At 40.9% G+C, this 23,314-nt stretch overlaps 1 protein-coding gene across 1 annotated transcript in view; it reads left to right on the top strand.

Annotated features, from left to right (window-relative positions):
• The first annotated feature begins 4,085 nt into the window (after positions 1-4,085).
• TC2N (tandem C2 domains, nuclear) overlaps positions 4,086-23,314 on the top strand; it is a 47,372-nt gene continuing 28,143 nt past the window's right edge. The window contains exons 1-3 of the mRNA XM_030319800.2: positions 4,086-4,155; positions 18,394-18,516; positions 19,882-20,115. Of these exons, the coding sequence (XP_030175660.1) occupies positions 18,450-18,516; positions 19,882-20,115 (301 nt within the window). The 5' untranslated portion in view covers positions 4,086-4,155; positions 18,394-18,449. The remainder of the gene's footprint in view (positions 4,156-18,393; positions 18,517-19,881; positions 20,116-23,314) is intronic.

The following is a 23,314-nucleotide window of genomic DNA, read 5'->3' as shown; positions in this document are numbered from 1 at the left end:
CTCATTCATTCAACAAATATTTGAAGGCCTTCTATGGGTCAGGTGCTAGGCTCAGGAAGTTATAATTCCTGTCTATTTGGTAACTCACGTAGGATGAGGTTAGTAGGAGGAGGGCAAAGAAGCCAACAATCACAATGATCGTGTAGGTGCCATGATCGAAATACGGATGGCTGGTGGTGGGAGTGCTGGGGTTAGGCACCTAATCCGCTCTGGGATGGCTGTTATGGCGTTTCATCTTCCAGAAGAGGTGATACGAACGTGAATGAATGAACGTGAATTGGCCAACTGAGACCCATACAATAGAGGTAAGGGAAACAGTAGTGCAAATTTGGCAATTGAGGGAGCAACAGTTGGTTCAGAAAGTCAAAAATGTACCCCAAAATGGGTAGTGGAGGGGAGGCTGAAGGGGTAGGACTGGACCGAGTCATTCATCATTTATAAACTGCACTAAATGCAGGATGAATGAAAAGGGATTGGGACAGGGATGAGGTGATTTCTCTCTCAAATGAAAGAATATGAGTAGGAAAATCTAAGCAGCAATGTTATCCACACCAACCTGGTTACATTTTTCTCCTCAGATCTGCTTCAAAGAGTATAAGACATTAAACATTAACATTTAACATTAAAACTAAGCCAACAAAAGCCACTCAGAATGTTGCAAGAACCATCACTTTATGGGGAGAGTTTAAAACACAAGGGCACAGAGAAAGGTATATAGTATCCTTTATTCCTATCTTGCCTCTGGAACAGGAAGGAGGCCCATTTCGAGGAAAACAAAGGACACGGTTTCATTGTTTTCAAAGAACTATCTTTGTCAACAGAAGTGTTCTTTTAAGGACACCTTTTTAGATGGAAGGTGGAAGGAAAGGAAGAACATTTCAGGGAACGCTTTCTCTTGGGACTTTGGCATCAGCGAGGAGGTTGGTAAGATTGTTCAGTTAGGGACCCAAGGGCTCAGTCCAGTTAATAAGTATTACTAAGCATTCACTCATTCTTTTTTCCTTCAGCACATCTGAGCCACACTTTTATGCCCTACATTATGATGTCAGTTGCTGCAGGAGAGTAAAGGATAGGTGAAGGTCCCTCGCCTTGAGAACTAACACGTGCAGCTAGAGGTTTCTAGCCAAGGATGTGCTCTATTGAAGGGTGTGAGATGATAGAAAATAAATATTGGTCTCTTAGGAGTGCCTGGGTGGCTCAGTGGGTTGAGCATCTGACTTTGGCTCAGGTCATGATCTTGTGGTTCATGGTTCATGAGTTGGAGCCCCACATCGGGCTCTGTGCCAACAGCTCAGAGCCTGGAGCCTGCTTCAGATTCTGTGTCTCCCTCTCTCTCTGCCCCTCCCCTGCTCGCACTCTGTCTCTTTCTCTTTCTCTCTCTCTCTCAAAAATAAAAAACAATATATATGTATCTATATCTATAGATATATCTCTATCTATCTATCTATCTATCTATCTATCTATCGTATTGGTCTCTGCCCCAGGTTCCTGGCGCAGGAAATCCTAAAATCCTCGTAAATTTCCAAGTACTAAGAGCACTAGGTGACTCTGTGTGGGCTCCTGGATGAGGAATGGTCACCAGAAAGACCACGATTAAAAACTTGCCAGAGGGGAAAGTGGATGGAAGTGGGGCTAATACGTGATCATGCCGATGTGAGGAAGCCTCCATCAAATCCCAAAAGTGCAGGGTTTGAAGATCTTCCAGGTTGGCAAACACATCCACACTGGAAGGATGATGCACCCCAACTCCACGGGGACCCTCCCAGACCTTGCTCTATGTATCTCTCTTCATCTGGCTGTTCACCTGCATCCTTTATCATATCCTGTAATAAACTGGTAAAACTAAGTAAGCATTTCCCTGTGTTCTGTAAGCTCCTCTAACAAATTACTTGAACCCAAGGTGGGGGGCGGTTCATTGGAAACTTTGACCTATAGCTGGTTGGCCTGAAGCACAGGTGATAACCTGGCATGTGATGTGGGGGTGGGGTGGGGTGGGGGTGCAGGAAGACAGTCTTGTGGAATTGAACGCTTCACCTGTGGGATCTGATGCTCTCTCCAGGAAAGTGATGTCAGAATTGAGTTGAATTGTGGGACATCTATCTGATGTTGCAGAGAATTACTTGGTGTGGGGGGAAAACCTCCACATATTTAGTGACCAGAAATGTTGGAAATGAAATGTTTTATATGAGGAGTAAAGGAGATACACAGGCAAGAGATAATGCAGGAGGAAAGAACTGGGTTTTCCCCTACAACAGGTGGGAAACTGAGTTTTTCTAATACAAAGTGTCAGAGAAAATATACACATTCTCTCTCTCATTTGACCTTTAAATAAAGCACATCATATGTGTATATACACACGCACACATTTTATATAATATATATTTAAGAGCCTTGGAGTCTGAAGTCCAGAGTCGGTCTTGACTCTATACTCAGGCAACCACCATTTGTTTGACTCTCAGTATTTTCAACTGTAAAACAAGGATAATAACAGTTACATCATAATTGTGAGGGTCGAATGAGATGACTCATGTGAAAGCTTTGTGTAAACAGTACAGAACTTTGCAAACATTTGTAATAGAGAAATGATTGAAGGTGAATGTACGAGGACTTTTAAGCAGTGTTTATCAAAGTGTGTGAGTTGAAACACTAATTCCCCAGGATGGCAACAGGCATCTCTCAGAAAGAGAGTTGTGTGGTGTGTAAGGGAGGCGAAACTTTACCGCCACCCTTTTAGGGTTTCTGGCTGGGACTGAGAATTAAATTGGCATAGATGAACAGGAGTGAAGCATACAGATCTTTCACATGGACACAGCAGCCCTTATGGGAGAATGAAGATCCAAAGAAGCAGTTAGAGATGAACATTATATACTAAGTTGAACAAAGGGTGCTAAATAATGGAAAAGGGGCTTGAGCTGGGGCAGATAATGGTGAAGGGACTAGGAAGATCAGGGTTAGTTTCACAAGGTTTGTGCGTATAGACTTCCTTTATCCTCTACTCCCTGGTGATAAGAATGTTTCTTGCCTCCCAGTATAGGGAAGACATCTTTCACTCGGGAGTTTCATCTTCCACTTTCAGGAAGAAAAAGGAGGGTCAGAGTGATCTTCTTGTATCTGCTGTTGTTCAAGTGCCTTTAACTTAAAATAACCCTTATGTCAAAGTGGCATATTTTGGCCTACCGTCCTTCAAGTCAAATAAAGTTGGGAACTACAGGATGATACAAAGCAAAACACAGTTCTTAAGCGTGTTAAGTGCCCGTGACTCTCAAAGAGGGTAATTATACTGTGTCTGTTTCCCAGATTAATTTGATCTTGGGATCTAGCCCCCCCTCCACCTGCACTCCAGCATCTGTAGGGCCTGGAGATGAGCAGAACCCACTTACCCCCTTTGGGACAGACTGCTCCTTGGGAAGAAAAGGCTTATCTTTACTTCAATTCGTACTTCCTCAGCCTTTCAAAAGCTGAGCCATTCATCAACAGGTAATCTAGGAATCCATTCAACAACTTTCCAGCAACGGGGCTGAGACTCCCACCGTGGGAGGCATAAAAGAAAAGGGCGAGCCCACTCCTTGCCAGGGTGCTAGAGTGGATTCTAGCATAATATGGGGGCCCGGGCACTGTAGTAGACACCTTCCAACAGACCTATTGCTAGCGAGGTGGTAGTAGCTGTGAAGCCACAAAAGTGAAGAGAAGCGGTCTGATCCTTAAAGAATTTAAAATTAGGGTGTAAAGTCAGGTGACGCTACAAGGCAGCTAAGAAAAGCTTCTTCCGTTTCCAAGGGTGCAGCCACACCTCTGGCAAGAAAGACTGCTCCTCCGTCCCCTCTACATAAAAGTTCATCAGGCCCCAAACGTTCCCTCTGTCCCTTGGTTAGTTTTTATCTCCCTTCTGACCCCTCCAGGCACTCCAAAGACCTCTCCGGAGGGGCCCAGGGCAGCGGCTGGAGAGGCGGGGAGGGAGGGGCGGAGCGCGCAGACTCGCGCGCTCAGGTACCGGCCGGGCGGCCCCGCCCCGCCCCGCCCCTCGGCGCGCACCTCCGGAGGGGCGGGGCGGACTTGGAGGGACCGGGGGCGGGGTCTCGGGGCGCGGCCGCACGAGGTGACCCGGGGCCCGGCTCCCGCGGGAGGCCACGGCTGAGCGCCCGCTGGCTGCAGGAGGTAACCGGCCTCGGCCGCGCGGCGCCGTCTCAGCGCGGCGTGGAGCGGGGGGCGCCCGGGAGCGGCGCGTGGAGACCCCGCGCGGGGCGGCCGGGCGGCACGTCTCGGGCGGGGAGGGGGCCTTGGGCTCAGGTGCGCCGTGGGGCCGCTCCCGGGCGCGCAGCGTGGCGCGGGCCTCGAGCGGCCGCTGTCGGGGGCCTCCGGGGGTGGGGGGCGCGGTGTGAGAGCGGCCTCTGCCCCAGCCGCCCGGGGCTTGCGGATGTGTACGGTTTTTCGTCTCCTTTCACTCTTTAGAAACGTCGCCTTGCTTGGGGGCTGGGGGGGGGGGGGCGGTTTCCTGAGTCTCTCAGTGACACCTGCTCTCCGGAGCCCTCGGGGAGGTCTGAGGTCCCCGGACAGCCGAGCTCACCGTGGCCTGGGCGGGGAGGGGGCTCAGTGACTCGGGGGTGGGGGGCGAGGCCAGGCCCCTGCCCTGCCCGGGTCCGCTCACTGGGACGCCCGGACGGGAGGGAAGGGACCCCAGCCCGCACCCTGCACCCCGCTCTCTGCCCGGTACAGGTGGCCTCTGGGCAAAGAGGGAAGCGAACTTCCTTTGCCTGGAGAGTCCGGTAAGAACACATTAGCGGAGTGTCTTTAATCTGTGACGTTTCTGAAACTTGTAGAAGCAGAGAAGGGGTATTAAAATGTCACTTCCCTATGGTTTTTGCAAAACAGGAATTATACACCCAGCTTGATTTTAGATTTGGCTTCTGTCTCTTACAGTTTTTCTTCGTCGTCGTCGTCGTCTTCTTCCTCCTCCTCCTCCTCCTCCTCCTCCTCCTCCTCTTCTTCTTCTTCTTCTTCTTCTTCTTCTTCTTCTTCTTCTTCTTCTTCTTCTTCTTCTTCTTTGCTGTGGTTTCCTTTAAATAAAGGAAAGTAGGATGGCTGATTTGTGGGGTGTATTGCACACAGGTAGGCGTCCAGGGATAGGCATGATAGTTGCCAAGCCAAAAACACCGATTCCTTTAGAATACTAAAAAATACAGCATGTAAAAGGATTGCGTTGGTTTTTAGAATATTATTAATTTTCTCACTCCAGGTAGGCATGTAGTAGAATTTTGTCTTCTGATTAATACTGCAAAAAGTAGCCTGGAAAATACGAAGAGTTAACAACAACACCGTCTATTTACTAATTTGATGTTTTGGTATGTAACTTCATTGTGGTGAAAAACTGCTTCTTCTGGAAGGACATGTTAATATTGCTTGCCTTTGAGAGCTGGGATTGGAGGAGATTTGCCTTTTATCTCTTGTGTTTTGTAGTTTTGGTTACTATGAGTTACCTTCGTAACTGGAGGAAAGTCTTTATAAAAATTTTTGTTTCTTTAAACCCTTCAAGAAAAATATTTCAAAAGTATCTCTTGTATTTTATTGGCTCCACTTGAATTATAATTGTATTCACGCATAAAGCTAACAGACTGAGAGATTAATTCAGGCTGAGAGAAAAGCAGTGAGATTCTTGGAGACCATCTGGCAGACCTGTCTAGTATTGGGATTTTCTGAAGTCAGGAGAAGAGTTGTAAATGTTGGAAGCATCATGGATTTGTGTAGTTAGTCCCGTGAGAGTGGAAGAAATCTTCCAGTAAGAACAAGAAAAGAAGACCAAGCATGGGAAACCAACATTGAAGTGTTGTATAGAGACAGCCACGGAGAGTGAGGAGGAGAATTCAGGAAAGAAGGAGGAAAATCTAGCAGATAATGGTGCTTAGAAGACGGGAGAGGAAAGAGTTTTAATCAGGAGGGAAATCTGTCTCAGTCAAATGAGTCAGAAGGATCTGGAAGATAGGCGCTGATTAAATGTCTCTTGGCTTTGGTAGTTAGGATAGGAGGAGGTCATTGACCTCAGCAAACACAATATAAGTAAAATGATAACGATAGAAGCCAAATATGAATGCATTTGAGGAGTAAATAGAGAATGAAGAAATAAAGATAAGGAGTGTAGAGTCCTTATTTTGAGAGACAAAGATTAGAAGAAGTTACAGGGTGGTAGAGGGGAGTTTGTGGTCTGTTTGGAAAGAATATAAGGACAGTCGAATACCTTTATGTTAAAGTGCATCTCACAGCATTGTTCCCCTCTCATGGTTAAGTAGCAGAAGCTGAGAGCAAGTAGCTGAGCAGACTGAATAGAACTATTGTGAGAAAGATTTTCATCGTCCCTCATTCAAATTATCGCGATCTTAGTGGTATTTTGGTCTCTTGGGGTCTGGTGTTATCTGTGTTAAAGTCACACTTTCACAAACTGTGTTGGATTGTATTTCACCTGAGTTCCAGTACTGTGAGACTCCCAGCTTGCATTTAAGTCATGTGATTCCTCTTATATATTTCAGTGATTCTTCTAAATCTCTTATGCGGAAATCAGACGTCTTTACTAAATCGGAATTCATGAGGCATGCACCAAGGGCTTTGCTTCAGTTATTACCATGCATTCAAGGGAAAATGCCCTTAACGTGAAAATTGCTTTACAATGAGTGTCACTTCAGTCATCATTGAAGTTTAATTTTTTTCATTGCTGTTCAGACAAGTAGTTTTATGTATATTTACCTGGGGAATATGCAAATAATCGCTACAGTGGAAAAGGCCAATAACCAAATGTTGCAAAGGATATGGAGCACCTGAAACGCTCATTCTCTGCTGATGGAAGTGTAAATTGGTAAAGCATTTTGGAAAACCTGTCAGTGTCAAGTAAAGTGTGACATATGCATAAAGTGTGTTCAAACCTGACAAAATCCTAGAAAATGCAAAGTAGCCTAAAGTAACAGACAACAGAGGATGGGTGCAAAGGAAAAGGACAGGAAAGGGGTGTGAGGAAACTTTTGGGAATGGTGAGTGTGTTCACTTTCTTTTTTTTGTTTGTTTATTTATTTTGAGAGAGAGAATGGAGATGGGGGTGGGGGGAAGGGCAGAAAGAGAGAATCCCAAGCAGGCCCCACACAGGGCTCGATCTCATGATCGGTGAGATCATGACGTGAGCCGAAATCAAGAGTTGGGCGCTTAACCGACTGAGCCACCCAGGCACCCCTTCATTTTCTTGGTTGTGAAGATGCTTTCATCAGTGTATACATATGTTTGACTCATGTAATTATACATTTTAAATATGTATAGGGATGCCTGGGTGGCTCAGTCGGTTGAGCTTCCGACTTCGGCTCAGGTCATGATCTCACGGTCTGTGAGTTTGAGCCCCGAGTCAGGCTCTGTGCTGACAGATCAGAGCCTGGAGCCTGTTTCGATTCTGTGTCTCCCTCTCTCTCTGCCCCTCCCCCTCTCGTGCTCTGTCTCTCTCTGTCAAAAGTAAATAAACATAATAAAAAAAACCTTTTTAAATGTGTATAATTTACTGTAAGTACCTCAATAAAGCTGTAAAAAAATAAATAAAAATAGTGGAAGATGGGGTGCCTGGGTGGCTCAGTCGGTTAAGCGTCCAACTTCGGCTCAGACCATGATCTCGCGGTTTGTGGGTTGGAGCCTCGCATCCGGCTCTGTGCTGACATCTCGGAGCCTGGAGCCTGCTTCAGATTCTGTCTGTCTCTCTCTTTCTGCCCCTCCCCTGCTTGTGCTCTATGTCTCTCCCAAAAATAAATAAACATTTAAAAATTTTTTTTAAATAGTAGAAAAAGATATGCTAAATATATTTTTTCTTTTAAATACTGTAGTTATCTCAGGGTGATGGGATTATTGCTAATTTTTATTTTCTTCATATAGTTTTCTGTAATTTTCATGTTTTCAACCACAGCCATGCATTTACTTAATTTTTAAATGAGAAATTATTTCATGTGTACAAAATAGTACTTTTCACACAGCTATAGATTTAGAGAATACAAATAAAATAAATGCCCCTTACTCATATCATGCTTTAGAAATAATACTTATTGGGGCACCTGGCTGGCTCAGTCAGTTGGGTGTCTGACTCTGGCTCAGGTCATGATCTCACAGTCCATGAGTTCGAGCCCCACGTCGGGCTCTGTGCTGACAGCTCAGAGCCTGGACCCTGCTTTGGATTCTCTGTCTCCCTCTCTCTCTGCCCCTTTCCCACTCACACTCTGTCTCTGTCTCTGTCTCTCAAAAATAAACATGAAAAAAAATTTAAAAGAAACAATACTTATGAATATTTTCAAAGCCCTGACTGTGTCTCTCTCTTTCCATGCTGCTACTTTTTTTGGGTATATTATATTTATGAGATTCATTGATGTTGCTATGTTACAGTTCATTTACTTTTTATTGCTCTGTATCATTCCATTGTATGACTTTACTGCTGTTTATCCGTTTTCCTGTTAATGGATATTTAGGGACATTTTCCATTTTCTTTTTTTTTTTTTTTAATTTAATTTTCACTCTTTGCCACTAAGAGCTGTTTTGTTATGGCCATTCTAACGCATGTCTCTTTGCCCAGAAGTAGAGTTGTGGATCTTCAGTTTTGCTAGAACATACTGAATTTTTTTTTTTTCTTGAGAGAGAATGTGAACGTGAGTGGGGGAGGGGCAGAGAGAGAGAGGGAGAGAGAGAGGGACTCCCAAGCAGGCTCTACTCTGGCAGTGTGGTCTATCTGCACTGCCAGACCCGGGGATCTGTCTCACAAATGGTGAGTTCATGACCTGAGCTGAAACCAAGAGTCAGACGTTTAACCGACTGAGCCACCCAGGTGCCCCCATACTGAATTGTTTTGCAAAGTGGTTATACCAGTTTATACTTCCACAGGCAGTGTGTTCAATGTTCACTTTGTTCCCTTCCTCAACATTTGAGACGTTTGTACAACATTTGTAATGATCTGAATTGTTTCTTTTCGACAATCTGGTAGGTGAGAAATGGTCCTCCATTGAAGGTTGAATTTACATTTCCTTAATTACTGATGATGTCAGATGTTCCACAATTCTGTTATGTCGGTTTATGTCTTTTGCCTATTTTTTTGACTTAAAAAAATCTCCTTCTAGAAGTTGTATTTATTTATTTATGGTACTGAGTCTTATTGGTTATGCATGTGGGAAATATCTTCTCCCCAGCAAGTGGCTTGTCTTTTACTTTATATGGTTTTTGATAGATGTATTCTATAGTTTAGAGTACTTGAGTGTTTCAGACTTTGTCTTTATGGTGTATGCTTTTGGCATCTTTTTGTTTTTAAGCTTTGGCTTTTTTTTTTTTTTAATGTTTATTTGTTTATTTTGAGAGAGAGAAAGTGTGTGTGCGCCTGTGAGTGGGAGAGAGGCAGAGAGACAGTGAGCGAGCGAGAGAGAATATCCCAGGCAGGCTCTACACTCAGTGCAAAGCCCCAAGCAGGGCTCAATCTCACGACTTTGAGATCATGACCTGAGCCGAAATCCAGAGTCAGACACTTAACCAACTGAGTCACCCAGGTGCCCCTTGGCATCTTGCTTAACACATTTTTCTCTTCCTTGAGGTTAGAAAGATGTAGTCTTATATTTTCTTCTGAAAGCTTTAAAATAGTATTGCCTTTTGTATTTACGTCTTTAATCCATATGTGATTGATTTTTGTGTCATGTGAAGTGGGGGTCCAGTTTCATTTATTTTCCAGACGGGTAATCAGTTTTTCCTAGCATCATTTATTGAACATTCTGGTTTTCCTCCTACGGATCTATATGCATCATATGCCAAGTTTCCATATATGTGTGCATATGTTTTTGGACTAATCTTTCTTTGGTCTCTTTGTGTATTCTTGCTGCGATCATATTTACTTTAATTGTGTAAAGAGCCTTGATACCTAAGAGAAGGAGTCACCTACTTACAATTCTTTTAAAACTAGACTTCCCCTCAAATTAATTTTTTTTCTAAAGTAAACTTTCATTGGAATATATTTTAAATCTTAAATATCTACTGTAATCAGCTGAAGTCACAAGGAATACTGAAGCTACTTTAATGTAGACTATATCAGGCTTTTTGTTTTTGCAGATCCTGTCCTAACTCATTAGAGTTCATTCTAACTTGAAAAGTAAATAGAGAATTTTCATTTTGGGAATATAGTTAAGATTTGGAAAAACTTTCACACTGAAAATAGCTAAGAATGCTGTGGTGCAATTTTTAAAAAAGGTACTTATGAATTAATATGCCAAAATCAAAGAGAAAGCTGAAAATCAGAGACTAAAGGAGCCCTTAATTCTTATTTGCTCTGAGTGCATTTGCTAAACTGGGGAGACTTGATTAGATTTGAATAAGAATTCGGTGGATTTGCAGGACAGGAGGCCTAGTTAGAAGTCAGCCTAGGGCTCCTTCAAGGTAAGCTAACAAGAGACTCTCTGCCTCTAGTTCTGGAAATCCCAAAGGTCTGTGGCCTCAAGGACTAAAACTCACTCTACCTCTTTTAGGGAACCACAAGGAAAGTTGCCTTGACTCCAAGTAAAACAGGAGAAGAAAACTTGGAAAGTTGTAACCGTGGACGGTGGTAGAGAGGTGGTTCACATCACCTTGGTGGTCCCCCCAAAATTCCAAGATGTAATTTTTTTAATATCTTATTTTTCTTTAGATACAATTCACATACCATAAAATTCACCCTTTTGAAGTGTACAGTTCAGTGGTTTTTCATATATTCACAAAATTGTGCAACCGTCATCACTAATTCTAGACCATTTTTTCCCCCGGAAAGAAACCTGTACCCATTAGCAGTCACTTCTCATTTCCCCCTTTTCCCCCAATCTCTGTAAATCGCTAATGTGCTTTCTATTTCTATGGATTTGCTTATTCTGGGAATTTCTTGTTAATGAAATTATACAATACGTGGCCTTTTGTGTCTTGCCTTTTTCACTTAGCGTGTTTTCAAGGTTTATCTGTTTGGTAACATGAATCTGTACTTGATTCGTTTTATTTTTTTATTTTTTATTTATTTATTAAAAAAAATTTTTTTTAATGTTTATTTATTTTTGAGACAGAGAGAGACAGAGCATGAACAGGGGAGGGTCAGAGAGAGAGGGAGACACAGAATCTGAAACAGGCTCCAGGCTCTGAGCTGTCAGCACAGAGCCTGACGTGGGGCTTGAACTCATCGACCGCGAGATCATGACCTGAGCCGAAGTCGGCCGCTTAATCGACTGAGCCACCCAGGCGCCCCAGTACTTGATTCGTTTTAATGGCTGAATAAGATTCTACCATATTTTGTTTTTGTATTTCTGTTTGTTAGTTGATGGACATTTGGGTTGTATCCGCTTTTTGGCTATTATGAATAATGCTGCCGTGAGCATTTGTGTACAATTTTTGTATGGAAATATAGTTTTCATTCTCATAGCTGTTACCTATGGAGTGGAATTCTTGGGTCATATGATAATTCCATGGAGGAACACCCGAACCATTTCCCAAAGCAGCCGCACCAGTTTTTATTCTCACCAATAATCTTTGAGGGTTCCGGTTTCTCTAGATCTTTGTCAACACTTGTTTTTGTCTGTCTTTTTGGTTATAACCATCCTCAATGTATGTGGATTGGTATCTCGTGGCTTTGATTTGCATTTCCCATTACTGCTGATGTTAAGCACCTTTTCATGTTGTTTATTGGTCATTTATCTGTCGTATTTCTTTACAGAGTCTATTCACATCCTTTGCCCATTTTTAAATTGGGTTATATGTCAATGTATGAATTTAAAATAATATGGTAAACAAATGCAGGTATTCTCTGTGGCAGTGTATTTTTATCTTTGTCTCTAAAAAGTTCTGTGCATAAAGTTTCAAAGTCACTGAATAATTTGTCAAAGATAACCAAGTGCACAGGAAATAAGACAGCCTGAACAAGAGTCAGCAGAAACAACAGATAATAAGAAGTAAACTTACAAAAGCTTACATATTGGAATTCTTATGGATTATTAAAATAACTAGGATGGGCTCAGGGCACCTGGGTGGCTCAATCAGTTAAGCATCCGACTCCTGATTTTTCACTCAGGTCATGATCTCAGTCATGGGATCGAGCCCTGCGTCAGGCTTTATGCTGGTAGCATGGAGCCTGCTTGGGATTCTTTCTCTCCCTCTGCCCCTCTCTCCCACTTGCCCTCTCTCTCAAAAAACAAACAAACAAAACTATGATAGGCTATATTTAATGAAGTAAAATACAAGTCCTTCCTTATTTCCACCTGCTTTTGAAATTTCCTCTTTATCACTGGCTTTGAGCCATGTTATTGTGATGTGTCTTGGCATAGTTTCCTTCATACTTTCTATGCTTAGTGTTTGTTGAGGTTCTTAGATCTGTGGTTGGTAGTTACCAAATGTGAAAATTTTTAGTATTATTTCTTCAAATATTTTTTCTGCCTTCCCCCATCTCCTTCATGGATTTCAATTACACGTTTATTAGGCTGCTGGAAATTATCTCATGGGTCACAGATGTTCTTTTTATTTTGTCTTTGTTCTTTTTTCTCTTTGTTTCATTTTGGGTAGTTTCTCTACCTGTGCCTTTAAGTTCTTTAATCTTTTCTTTTGCAATATCTCATCTGCTATTAATCCCATCCAATGTATCTTCTACCTCAGATACTATAATTTTCATTTTTAGAAGTTGCATCTTTTTTGTATCTATCATGTGACTTCTTAACTTTTTGAACATACAGTGTCAGAAATGTTTTAAAGTCTAACTGTCCATGTATTTCTGTGTGGTTCCAGTTGGTTGATTTTTCTCAGTGGTTTTTTTTTTTTTTTTTTCCTTTTTGCATGTTTGGTCATTTTTTTATTGGATGCCAGATATTGTGAATTTTACCTTGTGTGCTGGATGTTTTTAGATTTTTAGAAGTATTTTTTGCTTTGGGGCATATTTGTTTGTTTATCTTGAAAGAGAGAGAGAAAACCAGTGGGGGTAGGACAGGGAGAGAGGGGGACAGAGGATCTGAAGTGGGCTCTGTGCTGACAGCAGGTGCAGGGCTCGAACTCATGAACCATGAGATCATGACCTGAGCCAAAGTCCTCAGGTGTTTAGCCAGCTGAGCCACCCAGGTACCCCAGGACATAGTTTTTTTTGAAAATGGTTTGATCCTTTTGAGTCTTGCTTTTTAAATTTGTTGGTTGGAAAGCAGACTAGCATTTAGTTAGGGCTATTTATTACCCCATGGAGGCAAGACCCTTCTAAGTATTCTACCCAATGTCCTGTGAATTATGAGGTTATCTCAGTTTGGTTGGTGGGAACAGACATGAGTCCTGACCTTGGCGAGAGATGGTATGGTTTTTGTAATCTTTTCTGGTGGTCTTTGCCCAGTCTTGTGCGATTTGCTTGTGTGCATGCTCTGAGCAGTGCCCTGCTGAATCCTGGGGGGTAGGGGGAGGCTTTGCTGAGGTCTGTGGTTGTCTCTGTGTGTACCTCTCTACTCTCCAGTAGTCTGTCATGCAAACTCTATCTGCCTTCTTTTTCTTTTTAAGTTTTTATTTACTTTTGAGAGAGAGAGAGAGAGAGAGAGAGAGAATGAACACATGAACTGGGGAGGGGCAGAGAGACATGGAAAGAGAGAATCCCAAGCAGACTCCGTGCTATCCACGCAGAGCCCAATGCAGAGCTCGATCTCATGAATCATGAGATCGTGACCTCAGCCGAAAGCAAGAGTCAGAAGCTTAACTGACTGAGCCACCCAGGTGCCCCATCTATCTGCCTTATTCATATTCACATAAAGTTGTTTTCTTTTCTGCATCCCTCCCCCATAGTCCCCAGTTCATTTTGGATGACTCAAGGCCATCAACTTTGAGGACCTTTGAGAAGCAGTAATGGTTTTTAACCAGTCCTCCCACATTCCTTTCATGATTAATGTAAAGTATTTGCAGGCTGGCTGGGGGTCAGAAATGTGGTTTGATGAGTTCATTAGGAGTTTTTATATGAGGTAGTTATACTTTGTTCCCTTGTCGATCAACTATATATTTGCTGAGTTCCTCCTATGTTCCCAGTATCATATAGGGTGCTGAGTGATAAGTAGAAAGTAAGTATAATATTGTTTCTGAAAAGTTTATATTTTAGAAGGGGAGAGAGAACAAGTATCATAAATTTCAAGAAAATATATATACATATATATATATTTTTAAGTTCACTGGATGTCTAGAAATGAAAGAATTCAGTATGACCTGAGTGGTCAAGGAATACATCCTTTAAACTAGGGCTAGGGGCACCTGGGTGGCTCAGTTGGTTAAGCGTCTGACTTCAGCTCAGGTCATGATCTCCCAGCTTGTGGGTTCGAGCTCCTAAGCGTCTGACTTCAGTTCAGGTCATGATCTCCCAGCTTGTGGGTTCGAGCTCCGCGTTGGGCTCTGTGCTGACAGCTCAGAGCCTGGATCCTGCTTTGGATTCTCTGTCTCCCCGCCTCTCTCTGCCCCTCCCCCACTCATACTCTGTCCCTTTCTCTTTCTCTCTCTCATAAATAAACATTAAAATGTTTTTTTTTTTTTTGACTAGAGCTAAAAAAGGGATTTTGAAAATGTATCAATTTTAAAACAAATCAGTTACAAGATATAATGGAAGAAAAGATGCCTTTGCTGATAGCCAAACAGATCTTAAAGGCATACACTTAACAAGAAAAGTTCTACATTTATATGAGAAAAACTACAAAAACTCTTCAAAATACAAACACAGGGTACCTGGGTGGCTCAGTCAGTTAAGCATCCAACTTCGGCTCAGGTCATGATCTCACAGTTCGTGAGTTCGAGCCCCGCGTCGGGCTCTGTGCTGACAGCTCAGAGCCTGGAGCCCGTTTCGGATTCTGTGTCTCCCTCTCTCTCTGCCCCTCCCCTGTTCATGCTCTGTCTCTCTCTGTCTCAAAAAAATAAATAAACGTTAAAAAAAAATTTCAAAGTACAAACACAGACTAGAACAAATGTTCTGGGTAGGCATGCACAACATCTTAAGAATGTCAGTTTTTTTTCTAAAATCATTTATAAATATAACAGAATCCCAACAAAAGTACCATTAGATTTTTCCTCCTGGGGCTAGACAGATTATAAAGTTCATTAGTAAGAACAGACAAGCAAGAAAAGCTGGGAAAACCTTGAAATTCAAGAGCAGTAAGGTTGGGGGGCCAGCCCTGCTGCATATGAGAGCATATTACTATAGGCCATTTTCATTTTATTTATTTTTTATTAATTTTTAATGTTTATTTTTGAGAGGGGGGAGGGGCAGAGAGAGAGGAAGACACAGAATCTGAAGCAGGCTCCAGACTCTGAGCTGTTGGGCACAGAGCCCGATACTGGGCTCAAACTCATGGACCACGAGATCATGAGGTGAGCTGAAGTTGGACATTTAACCACCTGAGCCACCCAGGTGCCCCTGCACTTTAAAATGTGTTACAGGAAAAGACAGTCCAGTTGAAGAGAATAGAAAATATATAAATATCTCAATTATATGTGGAAATTTAGTCTATAATAAAGGCAGCATTCTAAAATCATTGGAGAAAATACAGAATTTTAAATAAATGGTGTTTGTGATACTGGAATAGCCAACTGGGAAAGGTAGGATTGAATCTACTTCTCATACTGTATGTACACTGGGGTGTTAATATAGAAAGTAACACCATACTAAGTATTAGAAAAGACCATGGGTAAAGTCTTTTATGACCTATGTATGAGGAAAAGTTTCCTGTGAGTCCAAATCTAGAAACAAAGAGGGAAAACTTAGGTAACCATAACTACGTGTATGTGTATTCACACATTCATGTATGTTTTTATGTGTGTATATATATATACACACACATCCCCCCCACGCCCCCTCCCCCCCCCCAAGGCAGAAAATACCTCAAAAAGACAATGACAGACTGGAAGAATGTTTGCCACTTACATCATGGACAACGCATTAATCTCTCAACTATATAAAAATCCTCTAAAACTGAGGCAGGAAAGGACCAATAGCTTTATAGAAAGATGGGCAAAAAAGGTAATGAACAGCGAGTTCATAGAAACAAATACAGATTAGCCTTATATGAAAAGGCGCCCAACCTCACGTAAAAGAGATGCTAATTAAAACAACACAAGATATCATTTCTTTCCTATCAGATTGGCATTTTAACAAATACTTTGTTGGTGTCTGTATTTGGAAGGTGGAGCTAGTGTATTTATTGCATTAAGAATTTGCAGATTATGGCCTGCTGAATGGGGAGGTACGAGCCACCCGCAGGGGTCTGCAGGTAGTTAGTTCCCTCATCATCTGAGCTCCCACTTTGGGGAAGTGAAAACCCCCCGGGGTCGTTTTGATCGAAGGCACAGTGTCAGTACACCCACACAAAGGAAGTAAAGTCAGCAGATGTGTTACTTACAGATCCTAGAAACGGAAGTGGGAAGGTAGAGATGAATTAAGATTTGCTGTGAGTTGATAACTCTTTCATCTGGGTGATAGGGATTTTCTTACATCATTTTATCATCTTTTGTATACATTGGAATTTCTATGAAAAATGTACAGAGTTTAAGTAGGCATAAATGAAGAGAGTGCATTTGGAATAAAGTCCGTGAGCCCAAGGTGGGCAATTGGACATAAAGTTCTTAATACAAACTTAAGTTCCTGGTAAATTTAAAACAGACTCCCAGGGCGCTTGGCTGGCTCAGTCGATACAGCATAGTACTCTTGATCTTGGGGTTATAAATTCAAGTCCACACTGGGTGTAGATATTACTTAAAAATAAATCTTAAAAAAAGTGAGACAGACTCCTTTTATTTCCATCTTATGTTATATGTGACTTAGTTAGCTGGTAACTCTGTGTGTGTGTGTGTGTGTGTGTGTGTGTGTGTGTGTGTAATACAGTGTTTATTTTTATTTTTTATGGCGATCACCTTTTATTTTTTTTCTTTGCTTCTCTTTATTTTTTTTAATATATGAAATTTATTGTCAAATTGGTTTCCATACAACACCCATTGCTCATCCCCAAAGGTGCCCTCCTCAATACCCACCACCCACCCTCCCCTCCCTCCCACCCCCCATCAACCCTCAGTTTGTTCTCAGTTTTGTTTTTTTTTTTTAATTTTTTTTCAACGTTTATTTATTTTGGGGACAGAGAGAGACAGAGCATGAACGGGGGAGGGGCAGAGAGAGAGGGAGACACAGAATCGGAGACAGGCTCCAGGCTCTGAGCCATCAGCCCAGAGCCTGAAGTGGGGCTCGAACTCACGGACCGCGAGATCGTGACCTGGCTGAAGTCGGAGGCTTAACCGACTGCGCCACCCAGGCGCCCCTGTTCTCAGTTTTTAAGAGTCTCTTACGCTTTGGCTCTCTCCTGCTCTAACCTCTTTTTTTTTTTTTTTCCCCCTTCCCCTCCCCCATGGGTTTCTGTTAAGTTTCTCAGGATCCACATAAGAGTGAAACCCTATGGTTTCTGTCTTTCTCTGTATGGCTTATTTCACTTAGCATCACACTCTCCAGTTCCATCCACGTTGCTACAAAGGGCCATATTTCATTCTTTCTCATTGCCACGTAGTACTCCATTGTGTATATAAACCACAATTTCTTTATCCATTCATCAGTTGATGAACATTTAGGCTCTTTCCACAACTTGGCTATTGTTGAGAGTGCTGCTATAAACATTGGGGTACAAGTGCCCCTATGCATCAGTACTCCTCTATTCCTTGGGTAAATTCCTAGCAGTGCTACTGCTGGGTCATAGGGTAGGTCTATTTTTAATTTTTTGAGGAACCTCCACACTTTTCCAGAGTGGCTGCACCAGTTTGCATTTCCACCAACAATGCAAGAGGGTTCCTGTTTCTCCACATCCTCTCCAGCACCTATAGTCTCCTGATTTGTTCATTTTGGCCACTCTGACTGGTGTGAGGTGATATCTGAGTGTGGTTTTGATTGTAATACAGTGTTTAAGATATATTTTTCTGTTGGTGTAATTCTAAATGTTAAACCAACTTATAAAGTATGAAGTTGTATATTGGCTCCATTTATAGGGCCTTTGGATTACTAAAAGAATTGATTTGGAGGAAGTGAAAATTTTTCTCAAACTTTTTATGAGTGCCATATTTTCTTGCAGATTTTGCTTGGGCATTGATTTGGGTATACCTGGAAAAAAAGAAGACTGAGAGTGGAATTTTCCCTTTTTTTCAGGTTTAACATTGAGATTTTTCATCTAGTGATTTTTGAGTATCTCATTTTAATAACTTATAAGAAGCCTAGCTTATACAAAATTATATATAAGATAAAAAATCTATCTTCCTTGAAACATTTTTGCTTTGTATTCCTCATTACATCTTAGAAAGACAGATAATATGATTTATTTAGTGATACCTAACGCATTAAGCCTGATCATGTTAACTTGTTTTCTGTTCTGCCAACAGACTGATACTAAAATTGGAAGTTTGTATCAATTGCTGACTGTTAGAAATTGTATGTAATGGCAACAGAATTTCTAAAGAGCTGCTGTAGAGGATGTTTCTATGGTGAAACAGAAAAGCACAATTGTGAGTTTGGCTTCTTTTTACATCAACAAACATTTATTTAATATCTTTTTTAAATGTGGCATTTTGTAATATAAAGATAAATGAGAAATATTTCCTGACATCATGGGGGAAGCAGACATAAATGTAAGGCACATCAGGTAAGTAATAAGGTACCCTGGGGCATAAGAGACAGAGAGAAATTCAACCCGGCGGACACCCTGGGACATGACCACTGAGAAGATGGCATTCGGCATGGGAGTCTGAAGAGGACTTCAGCAACTGCGTGGGAAGAAGAAAGTCAGAGAAGGTGAAGATTAGACACGAGGATTAGTAGGTGGATGAAATTGCACAGGCAAAGGCAGGGAGAGAAGAGAACTGTTGAGTGTGTTTGGGGACAGTATACTCCGGCAAATGTTTTAATTCGAATAAAGATAGTTCTAGTTGAGGACAATGCATTAAAAAACGCCTTTCACAAATGAATGACTAACGGAGAAGAGACCCATTATTTCATCAAGACCCCATATTTATGAAGGACTTCTGGAGATTTCCCTTTCTATTTAATGGTCTCTTCATTTTCTTTAGAGTTATGACTGGAACTTTATTTGTCTTTGGCTTTTTCTTGTGTTTCATTGTCTGGAGCATAGCTCCCTAGTATATTTGAATAGGAAGGCTTCTTTTTGCATTAAAACATTTCACAAATTCCTACACAGTAGTAGTTGGACTTTCATCCAGTCAACAGACAATACCGCTCATACATAAAGATGAACTCTGGGTGTCCCTTACCTCCCCAGCCTAAGTCACCAGCTTAGGAAACACATATAATTTGAGACCAAGGACAAAATAGGTCACAGAAGCTAATACAGGGAGAGTTGCTAGTGTATTAGGGTAAAAATACATTTTATTTTGTGATTCAGTAAAGATTTTTGGAGACTTGGGAGACCTTTAGCTTCTTTTTGGAATTGCTTTATATATTTAAGACTGATATTAACCACTAGTACTGACAACAAGAATTGCTTCGTTGGCAGTATTTTTAAATGCCTGGCTTTTACTTGAAAGTATTGTGGAATTAACTACAAAATAAACTTATTTTCCATCTGTGAACTCTTTTTGTGGGAATGAGTTTCTTTAAAAACTGCTTTTACCATTATGATAAGTTAATATACTTTGGCAATGGTATGCTAATTTTGCAAATATTGCCTGGACAGAATTAATGTAGATTCCAGAAGTGCTTGATAGGACCTAGAAGTGGTAGTTTTTCTATCAGCAGTTTCTTCTAGGAGATTAAGTAAGTACCAAAGCATGGTAACTTTAGGTTATTATATATAACTCTACATTCAAATTTGTGATTTTTCTTTTTCTTTTCTTTTTTTCTTCTTTTATATGTAGTTTCCACAGAAAGAGACTTTAAAGCAGCAGTCTCAGAATGTCAGAATACCACTGTCTGTGTACCTCCATTGACTTCTGTCTCGGTAAAGCCTCAGGTTGGCTGTACTGAGGATTATTTACTTTCCAAATTACCGTCTGATGGCAAAGAGGTACCATTTGTGGTGCCAAAGTTTAAGTTATCTTATATTCAGCCCAGGGTACAAGGAACTCCTTCACATCTGGAAGAACTGGAAGGTAAACCATAAAAATGGCAGGATTTAAAAATCAACATGTAGCATTTAAATGCTATTGTTTCTGTTACTTTGTTCTTTCATATGTTTAAAGATATAAAATCCTTTTATATATAAATTTTATATTTTGTTTCTTATATGTTTTGCTCTTTCTGTAGAGGAACTTAATGTATAATATTTTTGAAAGATCTCATTATGAAATCTGATCACATTCAACACATCTGTGTATAGATGCGTGTCCTTTTTGAAAGGAATCATGTAATATCTCAGTTATCTTTAACACGTCTGGAAAGAAAATGAGGAATTTGTTTTTATTTGATCAGTAAATATAGAAAGCATTCTTAAATTTTTTTTGTTTGAGGATAGTTCTTATTTTCTATCTTCTAAAATTTGGTGTAAAGAGAAGAAAGGAAGCAATGGAGTAGTCTTTCTTCACAACTACACTACATGACCCAGTCTCAATAGCCACTTGAATGAAATAGTCATTGGGTAGATTTTGGTTGATGTTGTTAGAGGCCAAGAGAGTAATGGTAAGAAGAAACAACATGTAACTCTTGTATTTTAAAAATAATTTGCTTCAGTCCATTGAAACACTCTCACAGTGTCCCCCTCCCCCACCTCAAAGTTTTATTATGAAACATTTCAAACACACAGAAAAGTTGAAAGACTATAATGGTGAATGTCCACCACATAGAATCTGTTATTAATATTTTACCAAAATTAATCACGTCTGTCTATTGATTCTTCTATCCATTATTAATCCTCTTTGAGTGGGGCATGGGTGAAGAACACATTTCAAAGTAAATTGCAGACATTAATATACTTCTAAATACTTAAGCATATATGTAATTTATTAGAGTTCAGTATCTGTTTATAGTTTTCTTCTTTTGATATAAATGTTATACATAATGAACTACCTAAGTTTTAAGTTTGTATTTGTTGAGTTTGGTTAAACGCATGTAACAGTGTAATCCAGACTCCTGCCAAAATCTAGAATATTTTTCCAAATAGTCTTTTCTGGCCCATCCTTCTTCTCTTCTTTTTAAAAAAATTTTTTGACATTATCCATTTTTGAGAGACAGAGACAGAGCATGAGCAGAGGACAGGCAGAGAGAGGGAGATACAGAATCTGAATCAGGCTCCAGGCTCTGAGCTGTCAGCACAGAGCCCGATGTGGGGCTTGAACTCACGGACAGCGAGATCACGACCTGAGCTGAAGTCGGACGCTTAACCGACTGAGCCACCCAGGCACCTCCCATCCTTTTTCTCTTCTCATTTTGGGATTCCAATTAGACACATGTTGGACCTTTTTATATTGTTTTATGTGCCTCTGAGACTTTTTTTTTTTTTTTTTGCTGTTCAACTTTTCTCCCCCTCTATCAAGATTGGGTATTATTGACTGTCAAGTTCACTCTTTCCTCTGTCATCTCCATGCAGCTGTTAAGCTCATCCAGTTAATTTTTATTTTAGACATTATATTTTTCAGTTGTTGAATTTACATTTAGTTCTTTTTTTGTAGATTCTATTCTTTTGCTGTGATTTCATTTTCTTTTTTTTTCATTATTGTGAGCTTATTTTCTCTTATGTCTTTGGACTCTAGCATCTTTGCTAATTCTAACATCTGAGTCACTTAGGTGTGGATTCTGTGGTTTTCTTTTCTTTTTTGAAAGTGGGTCATCTTTTCATGTTTCATTGTGTATGGAGTAATTTTGGATTATATTCTGGATGTGGGGTGTTTTGTTGTAGACACTTTAGAATCATGTTACTCTGAGAGGGTTTTTTTTTTAAACAGGTGATTAACTTAGACCATGCTGCAAATTCTGGGTCTTTGGTGGCAGCTCTTAGCTTAGTTTTTGTATCTTTTCTTAAATTGTTAAATTTTTGTTTTTTAATGTTTTATTTTATTTTTTGAGAGGCAGAGCCAGAATGAGCAGGGGAAGGGCAGAGAGAGAGAGGGAGACAGAATCAGAAGCAGGCTCCAGGCTCTGAGTTGTCAGCACAGAGCCCGACGTGGGGCTTGAACCCACGAATGCAAGATCACGACTTGAGCCAAAGTCAGATGCTCAACTGACCGAGCCACCCAGGCGCCCCATGTATCCTTAGGTGGGGTCCGTCCCATATATGTGTGGCTCGGGGATCAGCCAGATATTTGAGCAGACTGTATTCACAGAATTTGGAGCTTTCTCCTTTCCAAGATTCCCACCTTGCTTTCTAGCAGCTGTGGTTGCTCTGAACTCCGCCCTCTGGTTCTTCAGGCCAGAAAGAGTGTGGATTTTTCTGTTGGAGTTTATCCGCCCTGTGCAGCACCAACTTTGGCTTGCCCTCAGGCTAATAGTCATTAAAACAGGCGGCCCTGTTCCCTTTCTTCCAAGAGTCAGTGCTCTCCAGAATCTGCACTGCTTTTGATCACTGTCCAGTCCCTTCAGGGTTTTTGTTCATTTTGTTTTTGGTCTACAGTGTACTGTTGTTATCTATAGGAGAGTTGGGTTTGGTAGGAGTGATCTTTTTTCCTTCCTTCGTTCCTTCATTTTTTCCTTCCTCCCTTCCTTCCTTCCTTCCTTCCATCCATCATCCATCCATCCATCCTTTCTTTTTTTCTTTTAGAGAAACAAGGAAAGAGGAACCCTGTGCCTGGCCCACCACCTTGTTTTACACATATCAGTAGTATCTCTCACAAACAGTGTTTAAAAGCTTTGTGTCACAGGATACCTTGATAATTGGTCTTTCTCCTTTTCTTGTGCTTGTTAACAGCATTGAGATTAAGCCATACAAACAGTTTTGTAATCTGTTTTATTCCTATCACACATTGTGAACATGTTTTCATACTCATTGCTTTTTAATGGCCCCATAGTATTAAATCTATAGATGTCCCATAATTTGTTTAATAAATTTTGTCTTCTTAAAACATTTAGGGTATTTTATGTATTATTTTCATAATAAAAATGAGAAATACCTACCTAGCAATATGTGATAATTTTTCTTTTGTCTTTTCATTAAATCACTAGAAAACAGATTGCTTTTTGGTTTGAATGAGTGGGAAATTGGTTTACACTTAAATTATAGGCTCAATGAAGATGTGGTAAAGCCATCTGATTTTTATTATATTGGAGAGAAAATCATTAGAGTCAAGAAAGTATTCTTGGTGCCTAATTATAGAAATCAGACATGCGCAGGTTGTATGTGTATGTGGCTGTGAATGATGG

Source organism: Lynx canadensis, chromosome B3, assembly GCF_007474595.2.
Source record: "Lynx canadensis isolate LIC74 chromosome B3, mLynCan4.pri.v2, whole genome shotgun sequence".
NCBI lineage: Eukaryota > Metazoa > Chordata > Mammalia > Carnivora > Felidae > Lynx > Lynx canadensis.
The sequence above is the reverse complement of the archived record's forward strand: the minus strand, read 5'-3'. Positions and strand labels throughout refer to the sequence as shown.